The sequence below is a fragment of the Rhinolophus sinicus genome, linkage group LG02, assembly GCF_036562045.2.
Source record: "Rhinolophus sinicus isolate RSC01 linkage group LG02, ASM3656204v1, whole genome shotgun sequence".
Lineage (NCBI taxonomy): Eukaryota > Metazoa > Chordata > Mammalia > Chiroptera > Rhinolophidae > Rhinolophus > Rhinolophus sinicus.
Window position 1 is genome coordinate 105361036 of NC_133752.1, and position 22447 is coordinate 105383482.

Consider the following 22447-nt stretch of genomic DNA (forward strand, 5'->3'; position numbering starts at 1 on the left):
AACGTGTCCTTTTGCCACTAAGCTGTTATGATGCTGTTCTGCGCCTGGGTGACAGTAATCTCTGCCTTAGGTGGCCTGCTAGGGGGAACCTGTGACTGCAGCTCTGGGGGGGCCCGGCCATCCCACCTGCCTGTGCAGCCTTGCTCCGTCCACCTTCACCCCCCCCCAGGGTTCCTCTGAGAATTCCCACCCCCACCCACTGCAGGGCCCCGTGGGTGTCACCCCCCAGTGCCAGCACCGCGTACGCCCTGCAGCAGCTGTGGGTCCTCAGGCTGTGCGGCGTCATCCCCACCCGCCTCAGTACCCAGTTCCTCTAACATCTTGGCTCCTGGAGGCCGCAAAGCAGCTGCCTGGAGCACATGCCGAATTGTGAAGGAATTGGGTTATTTGGGGAAGATGGGGCTCCAGCAGGGAAACTGACCCAACAGATATAGGGGTGACCTTGGCGGAGCCTGTGTGAGGGACCTGCACATGTGACCAGAGCACTCAAGAGAAGGCTTCCCAGCAGCGTTGTGCCTCCCTGTGCAAACCCTCGCGCCTGGTCCCCCACCACTGCCCCCCCAACGGCTGTTCAGACCCCCTAGGGATGCCTGTGTGACTGGCCCTGGCTGGCAGGTGTGCGGGCGGGTCGCCTGTTCCTCCACTCGCTGCCGAGCATTTACTGGGCGCTGCTGTGCTCCAGGTCAGGCCGAGCCTGCCTGCGAGTCCTGTCCTGATGGGACTTGCGGTCTCTGAGGGACAATGGTCTCTGTGAGGAAGGGCTGCGAGGTGTCCCAGCAGCAATGCTGGTCCCTGCAGTCAGATGGTTTCCCGAGGAAGTGACACTTGTCTGGGTCGGCGAGAGAGGCAGGAATGGGCCTGCAAGTCCCCTGCCACAGTAACAGACGTCCACACACCTGGCACCTCACCATTCTCTGCTGTCACGGTTCTGTCACGGTTCTGGAGGCCGCGGGTGCAAGGTGACTTCACTGGGTTGAGGTCACAGTGTCTTGCTCGGCTGCTACAGCTGCCGTGTGCCCTGGCCCCAGGCCCTTCCTCGCTTGCAAGGTCTGCAGCCTGTCCCTTGCTCCATTGTCACTGGCCTCTGTCCCTGGGTCAGGCCTCCCTTGTGGTCTGGGGCAGGGCTGCAGGGCAGGGAGGCGGCAGGCTGGGTCTGCAGAAAGGCTTTGAGGTGCTGGGCGGAGGAGGAGGAGCTGCTGAGGACCCAGGACTTGTCAGGCTCTTAGAGCCGGTGGGTGCAGGGCCTGAGGGCACCGCAGCCGGGACAGTGCGTGGGGTGTCGCTGTGTTCCCAAGGGACGCTGGCGGCTGGTGGCCTTAGGGGACCTGTTGTCTGTATCTGGAGACCCGTGGGGCCTTTGTTTGGAAGCCAGTGTCTCTGTCAGTTGCAGGGAACCGGACCCAGAGATCACAGGAGCTTTTCAGAAGGAAACCAAACCCCAGAGCTTGGCAGTGACTGAGGTTGGGGCCGGGGCTGGTGGCCTCTGAAGCTCTGTGGGCACTGGTGCGGCACCTGTGGCCACAGGGCCAGGCCCTGCCCCAGCGTGACCCATGCCCTCCTCTCTGCCAGACGTGTGACCGCATCAAGCAGTCGGCCAGCGGGACCAAGCGCCGTGTGTTCATTATTGAGACCATGGGCGGCTACTGCGGCTACCTGGCCAACATGGGCGCCCTGGCTGCCGGCGCCGACGCCGCCTACATCTTCGAGGAGCCCTTTGACATCAGGGACCTGCAGGTATGTGCCATGCTTGTCACCGGGTCCTCCCAGGGCCACCACCTCGTGCTGCGCGTTCTGAGAGGTTGGACGACCCACATCCCCGAGTCGGGGTCCTGGGCAGTGCCGTCTGTGGTGACAGTGAGCATGTGGCCCAGGGCACCTCCCACTGTCCCACAGCCCACGCAGTTTTGTCTGCCAGGCTGTCATGCGCTAGGCAGTCGCCGTGCTTTTGGAAGGCCACCAGCCGATTAAGGAGAACACCCAGGGTTCCCAGCAAGCGCGCAGGCTCCCCACGGCCTCTGCTGCCCTGTGGTCTGGGCGTGGGCAGAGCGACTGTGGCCCTGTCCACTGTGAGTACTGGACATAGTGAGGGACACTGCTGGGGACACAGCGGCAGGCTCAACACAACTGGAAGCGAGCTGCCTCCTGCTCTTCCCTGCGGCTCCTTTCCTTTAAAACATGGTGGTTTTTAGCAACAGTTATTTTAAGAGCAGTTTTAGGTTCAGGGCGGAGATTTCCTGTATACCCGCTGCCCCTACCCCCACACAAACAGCTTTCCTTCCACAAGACCTCCAGACTGGGACCGTGAGAGCCGATGGACCCCCAGGGACATACCATCAGCACCCCCAATCCACAGCTGACACTAGGGTTCACACTGGTGTTGCAGGTGCCTCCTGTTCTTGAAATCAGCAAGGGTTTCTCGGGGCCCAGCTTTGGCTGGAGGGCAAATTGGGCCAGTGTTTGTGGGGTCGGCGGGCGGCTGGGCCCCCATGGTGGCACAGGGACAGGCTGGGGCGGGACCCCCGGCCATATACTGGAAGTCACCCTCTTCAGGACAGGCATTGGCGAGTAAAACACAACTGAAATGCACACGGCTCCATGCAAGTTACGATTTTGTTGTTTCTGAACCAACTCTGCCAAGGAGAGGGACATTGGATGTTTTCACTAGTATCTATGACTTGCCATCTTGACCTGTGACTTTCTCCACAATACTGTGTAAAGATGACACCTGGCCAGCACATGCCACAGCTCTGGGAATGTAGGAGACACTTAATAAATGTAATCATGACTGGGATTTGCTGATATGTAAATATCGCCTTTTTTGCATTTTCTGTCTCAAGAGTTTCTTCCTTAGAGTCTTTGTGCACAAAATTGAGTCTTGTAAATTTCTGTTGCCGCCTACCCCGAAACGCTCATTCGGCAGCTGTATCCGATTCCATATAAAGTAATACTTTCCTCTGAGTTCGAAAATACTGTCGTGAAAATAGATAAGGACACAGAGGGCAAGCATACAGAATATATGAATTAATGTTTTTAGAGGGAAACCTTTTTATTTTGTACAGTGTTTTCCATGAAAGCTGAGCTCCACTCAACTGAACAAGCGTGCCCAGCAACATGATCTTGTCCCCTTCACCACTGGACTTGTCACTACCTGATGCACTGTTGTCCTTGCCACAGTAATATAAACCTGGAGGGCAGCGGCTCCGCCCGTCACGCAGGGTGGCACAGGACCTGGTGCAGGGCCTCCACACGGCCGGCACGCGCTCGGTTTCCCACGTGACTGACGCAGCCCTCTCTCCTAGGCCAATGTGGAGCATCTGACGGAGAAGATGAAGACCACCATCCAGAGGGGGCTCGTGCTCAGGTAAGCAGCCCCTGGCCTTCCCTCAGTGGGGACCTGGCTGCTCTGAAGGAACCAGTGTCACTCCGAGGACCCTTACTCGGAGTAATGCAGGGCCAAGGAAGCAGAGGAACTGTTTGTGTGAAAAACTTGTGTGCACTTGGATAACTGAAGGGTAGCTTCTTGAAATTCCCTTTCCCTTTGTAGTCTTTTTAAAAAGACATTTCCAGTCATTTCTTTAACGAGGCCGCTGAGCTTTATAGAAAAGACGGTGGGATGAGGCTGGGGTGGCCGTTGGTGGCGCGGCCCTGAGCCATGCTCCCTGTGTGTCAGGAACGAGAGCTGCAGTGAGAACTACACCACCGACTTCATCTACCAGCTTTACTCGGAGGAGGGCAAAGGCGTGTTCGACTGCAGGAAGAACGTGCTGGGCCACATGCAGCAGGTGGGAGGCTCCCCAGCCCTCGGGCCGCACAACAGGCCAGGAAGCTGTGCTTCACGCGGCTGCTTTATAGATGGATGTCTGGTCTTATGTTAGCCGTGTTGGGGGAGGAAAATGTGTTTGTAAGTAAATTCCAAGATGATTGAAAACATGCGAACTCTGTTGTGGCTCCACTTAGAAGTCCTACCAGATAGCATTGGCTTTAGGAATTCTGTTGTTTGTGATATTTGGGTAGATGGGTATTTTAGGGGAAATGGTCAGCTTTCGTACAGTGATACCAGTTAATGAAAAATTCATTCAAATTAAGTACCTCTTTCCATACTGGGCCTTAATCACCACTGAGAATGGAGTAGCAGACAAAGTGACGTTTATTTGCACAAAGGCAGTAGCATGTGGAAACTATGTTGGGGTGCACTGTCTGGTTTATACACGTGCCTCACATGACAAAGCAGGAGGTGGGCTGGAGTCGGGCCCAGACTCCTGACCACACATCCATCTCACCACCACTCCTGTGACAGGGACTTTTCACCTCGCCCAACGTTCATTTCAGAGGGTCCCTGAATCTCCTGAAATATTTTTGTAAAAGTGAGCCCAGAACTGATCAGATTCTTAAAGGAAACTGGGATTCCCGCTCGCTGCCCCAAAATAAGGTTAAGAAATTGATAGAAGATTCTGAAGTAATGAGGATGCTTGCCTCATGGGCTCAGCTGAGGCTGCAGCGGTCACCAGGCTGGCTTTTGTCTGGTCCCAACTATACGTGAGGAGGTAAAATTTACAAACAAATCCCTAAAAACCCCAAAATCCGTATTTACAAATTTGAGTCTCCTAAAAATGTGATGTGAATTGTGTCAAATAGTAACTTTATTCCCATTTCATTTTGAAAAATAAACAGCCAGGAAGATATTTTGCGTGACTAACATTTCTGGTAACTCTTACCACAACAGGGCGGGGCGCCTTCCCCGTTTGACAGAAACTTTGGAACCAAAATCTCTGCCCGAGCCATGCAGTGGCTCACCACGAAGCTGAAGGAGGCGCAGGGGAAAGGTACTGAGTGACACTGGGTGGCCTGTGGGGACAAGGGTCTGTCTGGAAGAATCCTCTGCCTGAATCTAGCCCTGAGCTGCACTGACACTGGTTTTACCCCTTTCAGACTGAGGCTGCTCTGTACGACAGTCAAGGTTCTACTTAGGTGTACGTGTAATTAATAAAATGCTTTATTCCTGCTCATTAGCGATGGGAGGCATCGAGTAATCTAGTGACACACATCTCTTAATAGCCAAAAAATTGCTGTGTACATACATACGGGGCTCCTTAGCAAGACCCCAAGATGTCACTTTTCCTTGTTTTATTCTGCGCTCCATGGACACTGTGGAGTGGCTTTTATGTAAGACTCTGCTCATTCAGACCTTCACTGTAGACAAAACAAGGACCGGAGGTGTCCAGGCTGCTTCCTCCCCCACCGCCTAAGGGTCACGCCACCCCAGAAGCACCTGGGACTCCGTGAGACCCAGTCCTCGCTTCCTCTGGTTACGGGCTCATTAAACCTTGGTGCTGTTTCCCAGTCCAGCTGCTTCCATGGTCTCCGTGAGCAGAAGCAGCGAGTGTTCCTGGGACTGGCAAGCTGACAGGGCGCTAGGCTGTGACAGGCCTGTGCTGACACACATCCGCTATGACAGCGCCACCCCTGACCCCGCTGCCCTGGCCCCCAGTGTCCAACCAGGCCGGATGCTCGGTCACGAGAACCAGGCTGGTTCTCGACTAGTGTCAGCACCACGTGCTTCCCTGAGGGGCAAGCCAGTCCCTTACCCATCTGAGACACTTGACCTGTCACCTTTAGACCACTGCTGTCATGTGGGCCTGACAGGCTCCCTGTGGCTCTGAGGCCAACTTCACACCTGAGGGTAAGGCCGGCTCTTCCTGCCTGTGTAACATTGTTTCTCCTGTGGGCTCAGGTATTGTTTTCCTAGACTGGTTGGTTATGTTTGATATTTTGCTTTGTTTATATTATTTTAGAGGATTAATGTGTTTTTGTTTGTTTTTCCTGAAGTCTGTTTCATCTGATAGAAATATGGCTACACCCACTTTTCTCTGGATACCACTTGCTTGGAGTGTCGATTTCCACCTTTTGAGTCTATTTGTCCTTGTAGCTGAGATGTGTTTCTGGGCGGCAGCATATGGTTAGGTTTTGTTTTTTGATCCAATCTGCTCCAAAATATTTTGAAACTATTTTAGAGCATTTTTTTGTACTTTGTTATAGCACATTTCTATTTATATTCTGGCAGTCGTGCTTCAGATACCTGTCCTCCGTCTGTGTACTTGTTGCATCTTCTAGTGACGTGCTCTTAATTTTAATGTAGCCAATTTACTTTTTCCTTTATGGTTTGAGTTTTTTATGTTACTAAAATATTCTTTCACATTTAGTTCTTTAAGCCACTTGAATTGATACGAAGTTTAAGGTCTAATTTCATTTTCTTCCATGTAATCAATTATTTGGATGCCATTTATTGAAAAATCCATTTTCTCCACTCAGCAGTATAATCTCTATCATAGCCCAGTATCTGTACACTTACAGGGCTATTTAGTTCATTTTCAGGGATATAATTATTGATCCTTGCCCATAGTCCAGTTTTACAAACAATTAGTGATACCTGCTAGGGCAGTGCGACCTGGGCCTTCTTCCAGGTCTGGCCATTTCTGGCCTCTCCTGCTGTCATAGCAACAGTAGAATCAGCTTGTCCAGATCCACCACAGATTCTGCTGGAATTTTTGTTGTTGTTGGTTGTGGTAGGGGAGTGCATTTAATCAAGAAATCATTGGTAGGAAGAGTTGACATCCCCTGAATTTGTAATTTGTGAATATCGTCTCTCTCCATATATTTAGGTCTTTTGTGGTCTCTAACTAAAAGCATTGTCGTACTGAAAGATCTTGCATATCTTTTGGTAAGTTTATTCCTGACTTCTTGATTTTTAAAAAATACATTGTAAGTAGCAGTTAATTTTTTTTTTCTTATTAGTGTTTAGAAATATAATTAACTTTTTTTTTTTTTTTATTGGGGAAGGGGAACAGGACTTTATTGGGGAACACTGTGTACTTCCAAGCCTTTTTTTCCAAGTCAAGTTGTTGTCCTTTCAATCTTAGTTGTGGAGGGTGCCGTTCAGCTTTAAGTTGTTGTCCTTTCAGTCTTAGTTGTGGGGGGCGCAGCTCAGCTCCAGCTCAGTTGCCGTTTTTCTAGTTGCAGGGGGCACAGCCCACCATCCCTTGCGGGACTCGAGGAGTTGAACCGGCAACTTTATGGTTGAGAGCCCACTGGCCCATGTGGGAATTGAACCGGCAGCCTTTGGAGTTAGGAGCATGGAGCTCTAACTGCCTGAGCCACCGGCTGGCCCTATAATTAACTTTTAAAAGTTGGTTTTTCAATCTATGGGCATTAATTCTAATAATTATTTATGGATTCCTTTTGGATTTGACGTCCACATACATTATCTGTGTATGAGTTTTGGTTTTTTCTTGGTCCCACTCGAGACATCCTGAATGGATGTGGTGGTGGCAGAACTCGTCTTGGTCTTGACTTTCATGGGAATGGGGATGCCTTCCATGCTTCATGACCACGAATTTGCTGTTGGTCTGTTACTCTGACGTTCATTACATAGTTTTTCAATCATGAAAGGATCTTATACTCTTTGCAATGAATGAGGTGGTTGTTTAAGTCGGAATGGGTTTCCTAGTGTTAAGCCTCCTTTGCTTTCCTGTGAAGTGTCTCAGTGCCAAGAGCAGGTAACAGCCCCTCCCAGGGTGAGTGTGGAGTGAGGGTGGCCTGGCACTTGCCCATCTGTGCCTCCCTGGTCCCGAGGGGACTCTGGGGGTTTCTCTGCCCACCTCGTGGCAGCTCCTGGGGAGCCTGGGTGTATGGCTTCCACCCACGGAGGTGTGAGGGGCCTGACTTCTTCCTCCTTCCACAGGACTCCACTCCCCACGTCAGCGAGCCTTCTGTCCCACCTTTCCTTCCTTCATCAGCCGTTTGACCTGCCCAAGTATCGGTCTTGTTCGTGGTTCAACATGACCAAGTATTCAGTGTCAGATCATTGTCTGTCTTTTCTAGGAAAAAGATTTGTAACTGATGATTCCATCTGTGTGCTGGGAATCTGCAAAAGAAACCTCCTTTTCCAACCTGTAGCAGAGTTGAAGAAGGAGACGGACTTCGAGTAAGTAAACCGAACGTCACAGGCCTAAACCTTAATGCCATTAGGAGGACTGGGTGAGGGGTCCTCAAGGGCAGGGGACGCCGCTGTCACAGTTAATCTGTAAGTAACTATTGGAAGTCACTCGTTTTAGTATTTTAAGGAAACAGTTAGCTAATACAATGTTTAGAAACAGGGCAGGGAGGGTTTGTAGAAATAGAAATAAAATGGTTTCACTGGACCTCTGAAAACTGCCTTGCCTGCCGACTTCATTGGCGTTGTGTGGGGGGGGGGAGCACTCACCATTGCTGCCCCCCATTTGCAGGCACAGAATTCCCAAAGAGCAGTGGTGGCTGAAGCTGCGGCCACTCATGAAGATCCTGGCCAAGTACAAGGCCAGCCTGGAGGTCTCCGATGCGGGTGACATAGAGCACGTGCACCGCCGCGGCCACGGGGAGCCTGCAGCCATCTAGACGCCACCGGACCTGCACCATCTGGCACCGCGTGGACTTCCTGTTTACCGCCCGTTTTTGTAACACTTAAGTTATTTATGAGCATTGTGCGTGAGTGTTGTCGACTTTAATCCCTAACCACAGAGCACCTGTCCTGTTCCCTCCACACCCCCGGGGCGTTGGGACTCCAGGGACTTGTCTGCTGTCCCTTCCACTGTCTCCTGCTTTAAACTGTGCACTCCCAGTGGAATTAAACGTTTGGCTAAAGCTCCAACCACAGTACTGTTTCTTTCATTTTTTTAATTGGGCATTTAGACCTCAGGCTCTGTGGATAGTTTCGTGGGCAGGTACTGGCAACTTATTTTTAGAGGGATTATGAACTAGGCTGCACAAAGTCACAAAGGAGAGAGGCAACGCTATCACACACAGCAAACGGGGCCATGTCAAGTGTGCAGAGCAAGCCCTGGACTAGGACACCAGGTGAGGTGACCCAACTGCGGCCGCATGGTCCCTTCTAAAGTGGGACCAGGTGTAGCATTAAAATCAGACGCCATGAACGCGTGCCTCAGGGGCAAGGTAAGCTGATAGCCTTCATCCCAGCTGCACACGGAAGGCACCGTCCCTGGGGGACGCGTGTGGAACCCTCCGGATGACGGTGGCACATCAGGCCTAAGTAAGATGTGTTATTTAGTATCTGGAGTGAAAAGCTTCTCTGCCTCTTGTCTCCGGTGTCAAGTCTGAGACAAGAAAGGATCCGCCTGTCAACGCGCCATGGGGGAAGGACTCGTACGGAGAGAAGGTGGATGAGCAGAAACACAGGCAGACCTTGGAGACGGGGGTGGGGGGGTTGCTGCCAGACCATCACAGTAAAGCGTGTCACACAAAGTCCTATAACTGTCACATTATCTTGTAGCCAGTGTGCAATAGCAGTATGTCTAAAACAATATACGTACTTTGATTAAAAATACTATATTGCTTAAAAATGCTGACAATCTTTCGAGCCTGTTGGCAAAATGGCACCCAGAGACCTGCCGGATGCAGGACTGCCCCAAACCTTTGGTCTGTAACACACATGTGCCAAATGCAGCCAAGCGGGGTCTGCCTGGAGGCTGTGTAGGAACTGAATTGCAAATGACAAAGGACTTCATCTGACAAATGTGAAGTAACATGAGACAGAGCCCTCCGGTACAAAGTGGGGAGGGAGCATTTGAGATCTCACACGCTCAAATAAACTCAGAAACAATTTTTTTAAAAATGTAGAGAGAAGTTAATGCTTATTAACCCAGAACACAGTAAGTTCTCACAGGGGATCCCAACAGGCTGCTCTGTTTATCATGCGTCTGTTCAAAGACTCACCCCCTCCCCGCCATCCTTGGTATAACTTTTATAAACCAAGGCAGATGTTGGAATACCTTAGTTTGTTTATTCATGTCACTCATTGATTTTTTAGTAAAGGCCCTAAAAATTACTTTAGCAAAATGTCATTTAAAACAATGACTAAAGCACAGGTAGGTCAGAGTTGCCTTTTATTTTTAAATGTTTTAAATAGTGTTGTAGGATAAATAAGGTAAAATAAGCATTTCTGTTAGGAAGTCTTACAGTAGTAGTGTGCGTCTCTGGCATTTAACACAAGATTATTTCAGTTTCTTCATAATCACACTATTTCCACCTGCTTTAAGAGAGAACTGAGTTTTGCTCTGACTTGCCAGACAGTACGTACCTTTGGCAAAATTGTCAGAATGCTAAATGACGACGGTATTTGGGAAGAACAATCACTTTTCTGCCCTTTCAAATTACATTTGGCTTGGGCTTACTTCTCGGGCCTGTAAGCCTGTGGCAGCTAAGCCCTGAGCACAGCTGGAGCTGCTGGTCATCTTAGTACCCAGGATGGGTCGTTGGCGATTTTCGTGTTCTCAGGCCCCAGCAGCGCCAGCCCATGAGGGCTCCTCCCGATGCCCAGGTACCTGAAGGGAAAGGGGGTCAGGGCCGTTTCCACGACAGGCACGTCAGGTCACAGGCTCGGGCCACACAGTCATGCTCACCTGTCGCCCACGTCCATGAGGCCTTGGCGGTGGACAGCAAAGAGCTGCTCCCTGTGCGCCTGCTTCAGCTCGTCCGAGAGGCCATACAGGAAGTGGTCCATGCCTGGAAGGGACACAGGTGAGTGACGGCAGAGCTGAGCCTGCTCCACGCGTACCAATGGACACATTTCCAGCCAAGGGCAAACCGTGGACCTTCACTTTCCCACGGAGCCCCCACCCCACTTGCGGCGAGGAAGAAGATGAGTAAGGGCCACGCTGGGACGGTCTCTGCCCCACGTGGGTCACACCGCCCGGGGCACTGACAGTGCACTCACTCAAGCTCTGAGATGACAGGACGTGACCCCTTTCAAGTGGCAACACTGAGGTGTGCACTCAAGGTGGACGTTTGCGTGTCACAAGGAGGGGGTAGGGGATGAGGACACGACTCAGGACCTCAGCCTGGAACTGCCTCTTACTCCTCCCAATACCTTTGCTTGAGGGAGCCACCGGCGCGTCCACATGGGAGAACACAGACAGCTTGGCCTCGTCAATGTCCTGCTGTGAGAACCTCCCAGATCTGGCCCAGTCAACGGCCTCTGCAAAAGTCTGGAGCGTTTCTGTTGAACGTGGATCCCTAGGAGACCCAAAAGGTCAGCTATTCACACGTTTGCCAATGGAAAAGTGAGCGACAACACAGACTGACATCACAGCTCCAACACTTCCTAGTTGTTCACAGTGTTTAGTCCAACGGCCCACTGACAAACCAACACTCTGGGAATGCTCGCCCAGCCACATAGGCTATGGGACACCCCTCCTCCTGGAGGCGGGGTCCGTCTACCTGTGTCACCACCTGCCTCTGTAATGTCATTAAAAGAGGAAGTCGGGTGGATGGAGGAATGTCAAACTGAGTGGAAGACTCATGGAGAAATGCTACGAAAGGTTCAATGTCAGCCTTCACTTCCACAAGACGCGCCCAGAGTAGTCACCCGTAAGTGGGCCAATCGGAGCCTTTGCTGTCTGAGGGGAGACAGCTGCAGAGCTCTTCGTCCACACGGTACAGACAGCCCGGCCCGTGCTGAGGGTGGTCCCAGCTCCCGGCACCCACACCAGTAAGGGCCACACAGTTGGCAGGAGCAGAGAGAAGTGCGTCAGCAACACAAGCAATCTGCCCCTTCCCGAGTGTCAGAGTACGCGTGTTCAGACGAGAGCCACAGAAAAGGAAGGCTTCCTCTACCTAGGGCAGGCTCCTCTCTCTGAGTCCTGGAGCCCAGCAAGCTCAGGGCACCTCCTAGTGACATGCACTCCCCAACCAATGCCAGGATTCATGTGAGGCACAGTGTTCCCTGTCCTCTCCCACTGTCCCGAGAACCTAGCAGCCAAAAGGACACTGCTGGTGTGGCTGAGTGGTGAAACGCCAGAAAAGGGGGACAATCTTTTTTTCAAGTTCACTCCAATGTATGACATGACGACACTGATGATTTTAGAGCGAGTTACTGTCAGCGACATGAGATGTGTCCACATGTATGAAATAGAAAAACTCACCTATATGAGTAAAAAGTGAATATTCCATTATGGCTGAGTTTAGCGCCTCCACCATAAGCACCACCTTTTTCTCGAATTTCTGTGTGCAAGAATTTAGCAGTCATCAAACTTGCCAGGATCTTAAGACTGAAACGAATGATTGGAAAATGCAAGTTAAAAATAAAACGGTTGGAAAGAAAGTGTCGTATATAATAAAAGTTATCCAAAAAGGTGTCAAGGGTATAATTCAGCGAAAACAAAAACAAAGAAAACCACTTTGTTAAGTAATATATACACCCCGGTCCCTAGGAGAAAGCCTGAGGAAGACAACATTTCACACAGCGGTTTGGGTTTGCAGGGTCAAGGGGAGAAGGGGTGGGGGGACAGGCTTGTCACACGCTTCTGGCTCTGACACTCGGGGCATTTTGAAGTGTGTGGAGCATCATTTACTTAAATCCCACATCAGCATGTGCGTGTATGTGTGCGTGGGAAGCTCCTGGCTGGTTTGCGAGGCCTTGGAATATGTATTCTGCAAGTTCCGCTAACTTACACGATGAATGCTAACAGCTGATATCTTAGAAGGGAAAAGGGTGGTTCTAGAAAACACCTTCCCAGGACAGAGTGGGCAGGGCCGCACCCCAACATGATTGCCATCCGTGGGAGGCATAGCGTTCACTCCCCGAGGTAACACAGGCCCGATGAAAAGCTAAACGGAGGCGTGAGTACATGTCCCTAAAGAAGTGCCGCCCTCACTGGGGACCCCACGCCCAGGATCTGAGGCAGGGGTCCCAGTCCTGGGCTCATGGGCTCTGCTTTCTCCACACAGACTGGGGTTTACCCTCCATGTGTTTTTCTCTGGAAATTTCTATTACCTCTGTGTTTCCTAAGGGACACACATTCACCGTTGGAAAATTCTAAATACAAAACAGGCAAAAAAAATCCCCCAAAATCAATAACCCCACTACCCGGGGTGCCTCTAGGAACATTTTAGTGTTTTAAATCTCCATATTCTATCCAATAGCGGAAACAGACACCACTCTTCCTGATGGCCTAGCATCATGTCTATGTCCTACAGAAATGGAGATAAACTGAGAAAATCACATTATGCTTACATTTCCTAAATTAACTTTTCCGGAACCCAGTAGCTCCACTCCCCCCCGCCCCCCAACCCCACTGGGTTTTTGGGTTTCTATGTGGCCGCCCTGTCCCCTCGTGTGGTGTCGTTTTCATGCCCTCGTCTGTACCTGGCGTGGTCTGGGTCTGTGTAGGGGGCGGTTCTGACACTTTTGCCAACGTAGTTCACGGGGAACGGGAACAGGAAGTGCGTCTTCATCTGGCAAGGCCTGAAAGTGGGGTCCTGGGGGGAAGGCCAGGCTGTGTCACTGTGAGGTGGCTCACAGGCGCTACCCGCAGAGGTGCCACCTAGACTTGTGAAAGTCCTACTTCCCATGGGAACCTTCCAACCTTGCCACAGGCTTCCAGTGTAATCATCAGGCAGTTAGAAACATGCCACCCACATCACCTGAACCAACTGTGGACTGAGCGAGCTCATCTTTCCCTGTTTTCCAGGAACACGGGAAGATGCGTTCTCTGTGATGAACCAAAGCGAATGCCCCAATGAGCCACGCTGAGTGGCAGGGCTCACACGGCCACCGTGGAGGTGAATTATCGAGTCAAGTAGTTACGTGACAACTGGGGTGCAGTGATGAGGCCACATGAGGGACACGGTCTTCATGCATGGGGACAGGAGCCAGGACTCCGTGGCTCCTACATCCCAGCGCAGGGAGGGACCTGGCAACGGAGGGCAGGCCACCCACTGCACGGCGGGACACGGACCAGCTAGGGACAGCTGGTTCTGAAGTGACCGGGGCTGGGTTAACTTACTGTGATCAGCTTCCTGAGGACCTGGGAGCCACTAATGTGAGTGCTGCTGCCCAATCCCGTAGGTGCAGGTTTCTGAAAATAAAATGTTTCCAAGAGAAATGAGAAAAATCCCAACTCACCTGAAATAGCTAAGAAGGCACACTGCAGAAAACTCAGAGGCAATAACCAGTGTTAGGGTGCACTTGCTTATGTGTTTTACGTAACAGTGTTTTCCTTACATGTGGAATTTCCTGACAGGTTTTCAGATGGTCGGGGAGCTGCAGCACACTCTTTGCCCCTTCCACCAGGTCCCATCAGAGGGAGGGCTCTGGGAAGACGGGGCGGCCCATGTGGGGATGAGGACCAGGGACGTACGAGCAGACAGCAGAAGTCCATCCTCTGCAAAACCTGCAGACTTGTCAACCTGCCCCTCTACTGGGCCCAGTGAGCTGGCTCACACCCACTTTGTAAGCGAATCATGGTGAGTAGAATGTTCCAGCTGTGATTATTCTAGAGACACTGTGTGTCACTGAGTCAGGGAAAAGCCTCACCGCCAACAGAAAGACCAGCTTTGTCAGGCCACCATTTTTGGCTGTTCTTACAGGAGCGTGTCCCAGTCCCCAGGGTCATTCCCCATTAGTGACAATAGGAACACTGGGTCAAAGGACAAACTACACGGTGTGAAGTCACTTCTGACTGGACTGAACTGAACCCTCCCTGTCTCCTCACTGGCAGTGGGGATGTCGGGAACCCATGTCACACACAGGTCCTGTGCGGCCTGGCGCCTGGCCGGCTCTCACCTGCACCACCTGTGGGGGCTCCGGCTCCTGTTCCACTCGCCTCTGCCCCAGGCTTCTGAGGAACTCTCCCACCACCCGTTCCGTCTGAGACATCTGCTGGGGGGTTGCGTTCACTGAACACCTGTTTAAACAATCACATATATGCAGAAAACCCTTACTACAGAACATAAAACTGTTTCACCAATTCCTTACATCTTGTATAAACAACAAAACCAAAAAAAACAGATTAATACGAGGTGTCATTAAAAAACTACGGCGAATGTTTAAATAAATAAAAATATTACAGTAAAGGACACATTGCCATTAATCTCCCTCAAAATATGCCCCTTCGCTTTGAACACACTTATCCCATCATTCTTGCCACTTTCTGAGGCAGTTCTGGAAGTCCTCTTTTATGAGTGTCTTTAGTTGCGCTGTCAGGGCTGCCTCAATGTCCTGAATCATTTTGACTTTGGGGAAGAGCTAGAAGTTGCACGGTGCCAGATCTGGTGAGTAAGGTGGATGAGGACACACTGTAATGTTTTTATTTGACAGAAATTGCCGTATACTAGAAGCGATGTGTGACATGGAGCGTTGTCATGATGGAGGATGATTTACGGCACACTTTAAAACAACCTTCTCTTAACCTTAGCTCACACCCAACTGACTGCACCGAACAAGTTGACACTTGTCACACACTGTCCCTAAGGTTCCACGTGCCACTTTCCATGTTGAAGATCCCTGCCTTTCCATTGGATGACATTCTGTGGCAGCATTCACTGTATTGTTTGATCACAACAGAAAGACTCCAAGTTACACATCGCTTCTGGTATATGGCAACTTTTATTAAATAAAAGCATCACCGTGTGTCCTCATCCACCTTATTCACCAGATATTGCACCATTTGACTTCTGGCCCTTCCCCAGAGTGAAAGTGATTCAGGACATCGAGGCAGCCACAACAGCGCAACTGAAGACACTCATGACAGAGGACTTCCAGAACTTGTTTTATAAAGTGGCAAGAACGACGGGATAAGTGTGTTTGAAGGGAAGGAGAGTATTTTGAGGGGGATTAATGACAATGTGTCTTTTACTGAAATAAATCTTTTTAATTTAAACATTCATTATATTGTTTAATCGCACCTTGTACATTGTTTTTGTATAAAATAATGCTCAAAAATGTTAACAAGAGACAGTAGCCAAATATGGAAACCAGAGGCTATGTGACCAGTCTTTCAAGTGTCAGAAAACCCTGTCACATCTTTAAATGTTTCCCAGATGGTAACGGCCATCAAGACGCAGAGACAGCGTTTCTGACTAAATCCTGTTCTGAAGACTCAAGGAGACTGTCTGCCAACACCTTCAGACTTACACTTCAAGTCGAAAGCTTAAATGGCTGCCCGGGACAACATCAGCCTGAAGGAGCAAACAGGTCACTGCGGCAGGAGCAGTCACCAGAGGACCAGCTGGTTGTAACTCCTGCAGCTTCTGCAGAAGGCATAACGCTATCACACAGCAGCTACGCGAACTATATAGTACACTGACATTTTTCTTCTTTTGGCCTGTCCTAAATTTGTTTATTTAAATTGGCAGTATGTACCACTAAAGTACCATAATTATTAACATGTCCCAACTGCCTTGCCATACACCTGCAAACTTGTGTTTCAGGGAGGAGGAAACAGAAGGTCCCTGTGGCTAAGTGGCTGAGACACCGTGGGTGGACGGTCAGTGCTGCCCAAGGAGTGGCAGTCAGCTTGGCCCCGACCAAAGCCCGCGCCGACCTCGGGGCGCCCCTCCTGCCGCCCAGATGGTCTGGGGGCACCTGCCCATGACCCCCAAGAACCAAGGCGGGAAGGCACTGGCATGCTCCACATGCAGCTACAAGCTAATCACAACCTGTGTCCTGGGAGTGAGACGCTGAAAATAGACCAACTGCTCATCACAGCTGAATTCCGTCCCTGCTCACCAGCCTGAGGGCCTGGGGCCAACTATACATGCATGTCCTTGAACCGTTGTGTAATATTTACGAGAACTTCCCGTTTTTGCTGTGGCCTCACTGATGGCTCGTTGACAGGATATACACTGTCTACTTTTGGGAGCAACACGAGAGATGCATGCAGTCAGCCTAGAACTAAGTGAGCTCACCACGTAGGGGAGTGGGGCGTTCTGCCCCACCTCCCACAGCTCTCATTCAACTTAGTGTTTTGTTCCCAGATAAAATGCTCTTGATTATCAGAACACGTGGGGGTCCAGAATCAACTCTGTGACCTAAACGAGCGTTCTTTCTGGAACGACCACCTCCGTGCATCAGCCCACGGTGCTGAATGAAATGGGACGAACCATAAGTCTCTGCCCAGACACCAAGCACGAGCCCCTACCTCATATTCTCGCAGTTCAGTAAGTACTTCTGGATGCGCGGGAGCTTTTTCAGGACAGGTGTGATGTCTGTCATTTCTGCGATGCTCTTCATCAGCCTCACCTAAGCCAAAGGGACAGCACCTAGAGACGGCACCTGTCCCCAGCCTGGAAGCCAGAAAGCCTGGGTACAGGGGCAATGTGACTGCTTGTGAGGTGCACTCGCCTGCCTTGGGGAGAGGGCCTGGCAGGGGTGAGGGGAGGAGGAAGGTACTCAGTTTATTTCCCCATGAACTCTGGTCACTTAGCTTTTCTGGGATGTAAATGTGGCACCGGGGCAGAGCAGCGACTCTGACTGACCTGCTAACGCACAGTATCCCACTTCCCCTCGGTTCGGTACCTGCTCCATCCCACTGAAGGTCTCCTGCAGGTCCCCCGCGGGCGTCAGAGTCCTGCTGGCACAGATGGACGCGTAGAGGTGCCCCGAGTCTGGGACCCCGTTGGACAGCTCCTGGGCGGCCATTTTCACCAACACCCTGAAGTGCTCTTCCTCCTCAAAGCACGGGCTATGGGCACAAAAAGGTGCCCCGGTCCCCACTCAGGCCCTTGCCACACCACAGCACATTCCCAAGTGTGAGCGTCACATGGCACAAACATCCTCCTGTCTTCCAGGCCTTCAGGAACAGCTGCCAAACGGGTTCTGAAGCCGACAACCCACAGAGCAAAGCCCCCCTTTCCAGCCGCAGCAGAGCTCTGGCCACCCTAGGGATAACATCTCTGCAAGTGCAGTCACCTGTTGAAGATGTCAGCCCACAGATGCATCATGTCCGGGAGGTTCCGGTCCAGGCAGAAAGAGGAACACAGCACACCCTATAGCAGCAAAGACAGAAGGCCCGAGGTGCGACGCCATCCACAGAAAACCACCCAGCGGAGCAGGCCCCCAGCCGCCCCCTGTGAGTAGGCCCCACCTGCTCATAGGTGTCCAGCTGGGAGTTGTCTGGCAGCACGTGGGGAGCCGCGCTCATGCCGCCGGTTTTCAGCTCTATCTGCTGAGCCTGTTGCCTGTAGTCCAGGCTGCCGCAGCCCAGTCTGGGGATAGCAGAGAGGGTCACATCACCACTGTCTCGGCCCGTGTCCTGCTGGCCCCAGAGCCGCCAGGGGACCACGGCGCACACGGCAGGCCCTCTCCCGCGGAACCAGGCCTGCTCGGGGCTCACCGGTACAGCACCTGCAGCGGTTACCGACCGCCTCCCACTGCGGCTGTCCAACGCCCCATGGATCTTCCCTACACTGTCCTCCAGACACCCTGCTCAAACACTTGGTAGCTTTGGGCCAAATATGAACAATAAGCCTTCCTGCACTTGTAAGAAAAGCGAAAGTCATGTCAACATTGATGAGGCTTTTGTGAGAAATACTCTAACTGCTGCTCCGGACGCGAAAAGCAACAACACCGTAGGGTTTTTCTAAAAACACTGGAGCCAGGAGAGAACGCGCGATGGGCACCGTATTTAGAGACGGGCAGAGGACCCTGGGACATCAAAGGCATCTCTCCTGATGGGTCCCAGCACCTTGCTCGTGCGTGGACATGACGCGGGAAGGGGACCCAGCTGACAGCTCCCCTCGCTGACCACTCAGCCTGCCACCCTTGGCCTCAGAGACCCAGCAGAGGGACAGGGACACACGCCTGTATTCTCAGTCTGCTCAGGTGCTCACACAGGGACGAGGGGTCACGGCACCAATGTGGTGGCAGAGGGTCCACACCATGGCTACCCCAGGCCCACATGTCAGATTTACTCATTTTCTGATGCGAAACCATCATTCTTGTCACAATCTTAGGAAGAGCCCTGTCCCCGAGGTACATGTACCTGAACTACCTCACGTCGAGGTTTACAACTGTGTTAGTAAAACAACCCCACAATTTTCCTAAGAGAAATCTCAACAAATACACCATCCCCTTTACACACTAACAACGCTATGGGTCTTGAAAGTGACTCATGGAGACGTGACCATGGACGCAGGAAAATACACGCACAAGGAAGCACCAGGGACGACGCAGCACGAAGGGCTGAGGCGCACGGACGGGCCTTACTTGGTGAGGACGCTGCAGAAGAGCGGCACGTAGGGCCCCAGCTCGGGGGGCAGGGAGTGCAGGCTGCAGAAGGCGCGGAAATAGACCACGCCGTTGGTGGGCTGGGCGCAGTACTGCACCGGGACGTCCCCAGCTGGAGAGACAGAGGCATGCGACTTCAATTTTCACCAGTAAATTTTAATCATGTGATCCTTGGTCAGTATTTAAAAATGCTGATGCTTTTCAAGGGTGGAGGTTTAACATTTATGTTACTGAACAGACAGTAGTCATTTGCTGTAACTCAGACAAACTTCTCTATTGATCTTCCACTGTGCTAACAGCTGAGTCTTGAAGAACGCCTGCTTTTTGAAGAACCAGCACTGGGAAGCGTCCTTCAGGTTTCATAGCCACCCAGCACCCAAGCTGGTCCTTGCTTCCTTTACCCAGAGGGGACTGACAGTCATTCCTGCAGCATCTAACCCCACTCCCCACCCAGCCCAAATGCCTCCCATCGTCCCTAACAAGTCCCCAGACCCCTGATGGCCCAGCGTGCAGCCCCCGGCACAGGGTGTCCATGGTCCCCAGCCCCTGGGGGGCTGTGCATCCATCTTTACGTCCCTCAGCACAGTGCCCCAACCAGCGGAGGGACGCAGGTGCTCACTGATGACAAACTTATCCTAGTTCTGTAAGGAACACTTCGTGACCCAAATGGGGGGATTAAAGGCCAGTGGGACGTTGACCCTGCTTTCCAGAGGAAAGGATCGCTCGCCAACAGATCAGACGTGGTGAACATGACAGTCCTGTTACAACCAACAGGGAGGAGAGGGACGCCCCACGGACGTCAACGAGGAGCTCCAACACAATACGCTCCGAATCTACACGAGAGGGGACAGGGCAGAACACCCTGAGGACAGGGCGAGGAAGTCAAGTCATGCCATGTGGATGCTGAGTGTTCATCCGCACAGGGGACGCTGTTCCAGACAGAGGCCTCCTGTGCTTCTGACCAGAAGTGACAGACTAGGGAGGAAACCGCGGGACAAAATGCAAGATGGCATGCCAGCGGCCTCCCTCCCGTTCTCCACACCGGCATACAGGCTCTGTGAGGCATTTCCAGGTCCCCCAAGTGCTGTCACCTGTCCTAGCCAGATGGCTGAACTGGAGAGCACATGCAGCAGGGACTCAGAGGGGGCCTGTGTGCTTTACGAGCTGCTGTCATGCTGCGGCAGCGTCACCCAGACCCTGCCACACCCCTCGGAGGAAAGGACGCAGGCCTGCTTGGGCAGAGAAGTCCACACCACTGAGTGGTGTGGCCACCGAAGGAGACGCCACGGGCAGGACTAGGGAGCGTGCGGCGCTCCCACGCTTCAGGACAGACATGCACACCTGTTCTATGGCCCCATGACGCCCCCACAGCCCGCATCACGCCTGCCAGCGCTCACTGACCTGCCGGGACCACCGCCAGCTCCGTGAATGGGATGCTGCGCTCGATGTCCGTCACCTTCAGCGCGGGCAGACACGAGGCATCGTGGGCCTCACTTTGCTGGGTCTGTAATTCCAAACCTGGGAAAAGGGGGGAGTATTAGGGTGGCAGCGACTGCCAGGCCTGATGTCCTATCCTCTGTCACTAAGCCACAACACTTGCACCGCCACTCCCGAGAGCAACAGGTGCAGGGGCGTGAGTACCCGCTCACAGGCAGCTCTCCTAAGCTCATCCTCAACGAACGAAAGGACAGTTTTTGCTGGGGGTTGGGTGCTTGGCTCAAAGAGGTTCCCCACCCCCCCAAGTTTTACACTAGATAAACTCATTTTTAGAGTTTTCAGACCATTTCTTAGTGGACTAAAGTTTAGTGACTTTTGTATTGTTTCTTACTTCAGGTTTACTAACCTCAGCAAAGTCCTTGTATAATCCCATACATTCCACAAATTATAAAAATGCTTAAAAACTCATGGTATGGGCCTGCTCTTCGCATGGTCTGATGGGATGCGAGAGGGCCATTCCCCGAGTCTGCACAGAACCGCCGGCCCGGCCAGTGGGGGATTCACGCGGCCCTGTGTGACCCACGGCAGAGCTGACAGGAGCAGGGGGAACAGACGGCAGCGTTTAAAGTCCTGTCACACAGAAGTGCATCATGTCACACGGTAACAGCGCCCTGGACTCTGACCCCCACGTCCGGCTCCCCGAAGGTCCCCAAGAGCCACGGATCATGGAACTGGCCTGAGAGGGGTGGGAGTCAGGGCAGCTCGTCACAGGCCATGCCAGGGCTGTGCCCAGGTCCCAGCACAGTCTCAACTGCTCCCTTCCGGCTCGTCCCTGCGCACATTACAATCAAACCTCTGGGACAATCATAGCCCTCCTCACCTGCTGTCACCCCTGCCCCAGTCATCCAAGTGTCCCAAGCCCTTGTCCCTTAGACGTTCTCTAATTCTGCATGTTTGACTTCAAAATGCCAAAGCCTCTTGCCTCTTCACCTGTCCAGCCCTGGCGACAGCTCACAGGCCCACCTCCTGCATCCTCTGAAACACCCCCGGCCCTCTCTGAATGCACAGAGCCCCCTCACCAGGCCACGTGCTCCCAACTGCAGGGCCACACCCCTTCCCAGTACATAATGTTACACAGACACCCCAAAATGGAAGATTAGTGTTTAACACATCAGATGGGAGACCATTCCCATTTTCCCCTTGGTGCTAACCCACAGTGGCCTTGGGTTGCTCCCACTAAGTCCACACCTAAGACTTCCTGACCTGAGGGGATCACTGAGCGCACTGGCAAGTGTTCTCCTTCATGGAACTCTGCCACGATCTGTGAAATGCGATCTGTAAGAATGCTACCCCTGGGGCTGCATTCGTTCACACACGGTGTGGACTAGAGTAACTGGTTTCCTTTAAAACAGAGAACACCCCACAGCAGGCCAGGAATCTGGTCACTCAGGGAGGGTCCGTTCTATTGCTGAGGTGTGGAATTATGTCCTGTGCAAATTAAAAATGGGAGACGGTTGTTTCCACGTCTTGGCTATTGTAGATAATGCTACCCGAACATAAGAGTACGTATGTCTTTCCGAATCAGTTTCTTTGTTTTCTTTGGGCAAATACCCAGACGTAGAATTGCTGGATCATATGAGCGTTCTAGTCTTAATATTTTAAGGACCCTCCATACTGTTTTTTATAGTGGCCATATCCATTTAATTGGCATTTGTGACGAGTGGATGGATCTTGAGTCTATTATGCTAAGTGAAATAAGTTTGGTGGAAAAGGATAAGAACCATATGATTTCACTCATGTGGGGAATAAAACAAAAAAAGTAACCAACAAATAACAAGATGTTCATAGACACAGACAACAGATTGGTGGTTACAAGAGGGAGGGGCTTAGGAGACAACAAAGAGGGTACAGGGGGTCAAATATATAGTAATGGATGGAAACTAGACCTTGGGT

The 22447-nt window shown here is 51.9% G+C and overlaps 2 protein-coding genes across 4 annotated transcripts in view; one reads left to right on the forward strand and one right to left on the reverse strand.

Annotated features, from left to right (window-relative positions):
* Positions 1–8683, forward strand: part of PFKP (phosphofructokinase, platelet) — a 65604-nt gene extending 56921 nt beyond the window's left edge. For all 3 annotated transcript variants that reach the window (XM_074325044.1, XM_074325042.1, XM_074325043.1), the window contains 6 exons: positions 1570–1734; positions 3300–3361; positions 3671–3782; positions 4724–4823; positions 7879–7981; positions 8283–8683. In XM_074325044.1, coding sequence (XP_074181145.1) covers positions 1570–1734; positions 3300–3361; positions 3671–3782; positions 4724–4823; positions 7879–7981; positions 8283–8430 — 690 coding nt within the window. In that variant the 3' untranslated portion in view covers positions 8431–8683. The remainder of the gene's footprint in view (positions 1–1569; positions 1735–3299; positions 3362–3670; positions 3783–4723; positions 4824–7878; positions 7982–8282) is intronic.
* Positions 8684–9918: 1235 nt separating this feature from the next.
* The window catches only part of PITRM1 (pitrilysin metallopeptidase 1), a 31724-nt gene continuing 19195 nt past the window's right edge, over positions 9919–22447 (reverse strand). The window contains exons 15-27 of the mRNA XM_019710583.2: positions 20459–20575; positions 19037–19169; positions 17916–18036; positions 17741–17817; positions 17348–17513; positions 16971–17071; positions 14615–14735; positions 13836–13907; positions 13196–13308; positions 11973–12098; positions 10919–11064; positions 10452–10554; positions 9919–10373 (exon numbers count right to left, since the gene is read on the reverse strand). Of these exons, the coding sequence (XP_019566142.2) occupies positions 10280–10373; positions 10452–10554; positions 10919–11064; positions 11973–12098; positions 13196–13308; positions 13836–13907; positions 14615–14735; positions 16971–17071; positions 17348–17513; positions 17741–17817; positions 17916–18036; positions 19037–19169; positions 20459–20575 (1490 nt within the window). The 3' untranslated portion in view covers positions 9919–10279. The remainder of the gene's footprint in view (positions 10374–10451; positions 10555–10918; positions 11065–11972; positions 12099–13195; positions 13309–13835; positions 13908–14614; positions 14736–16970; positions 17072–17347; positions 17514–17740; positions 17818–17915; positions 18037–19036; positions 19170–20458; positions 20576–22447) is intronic.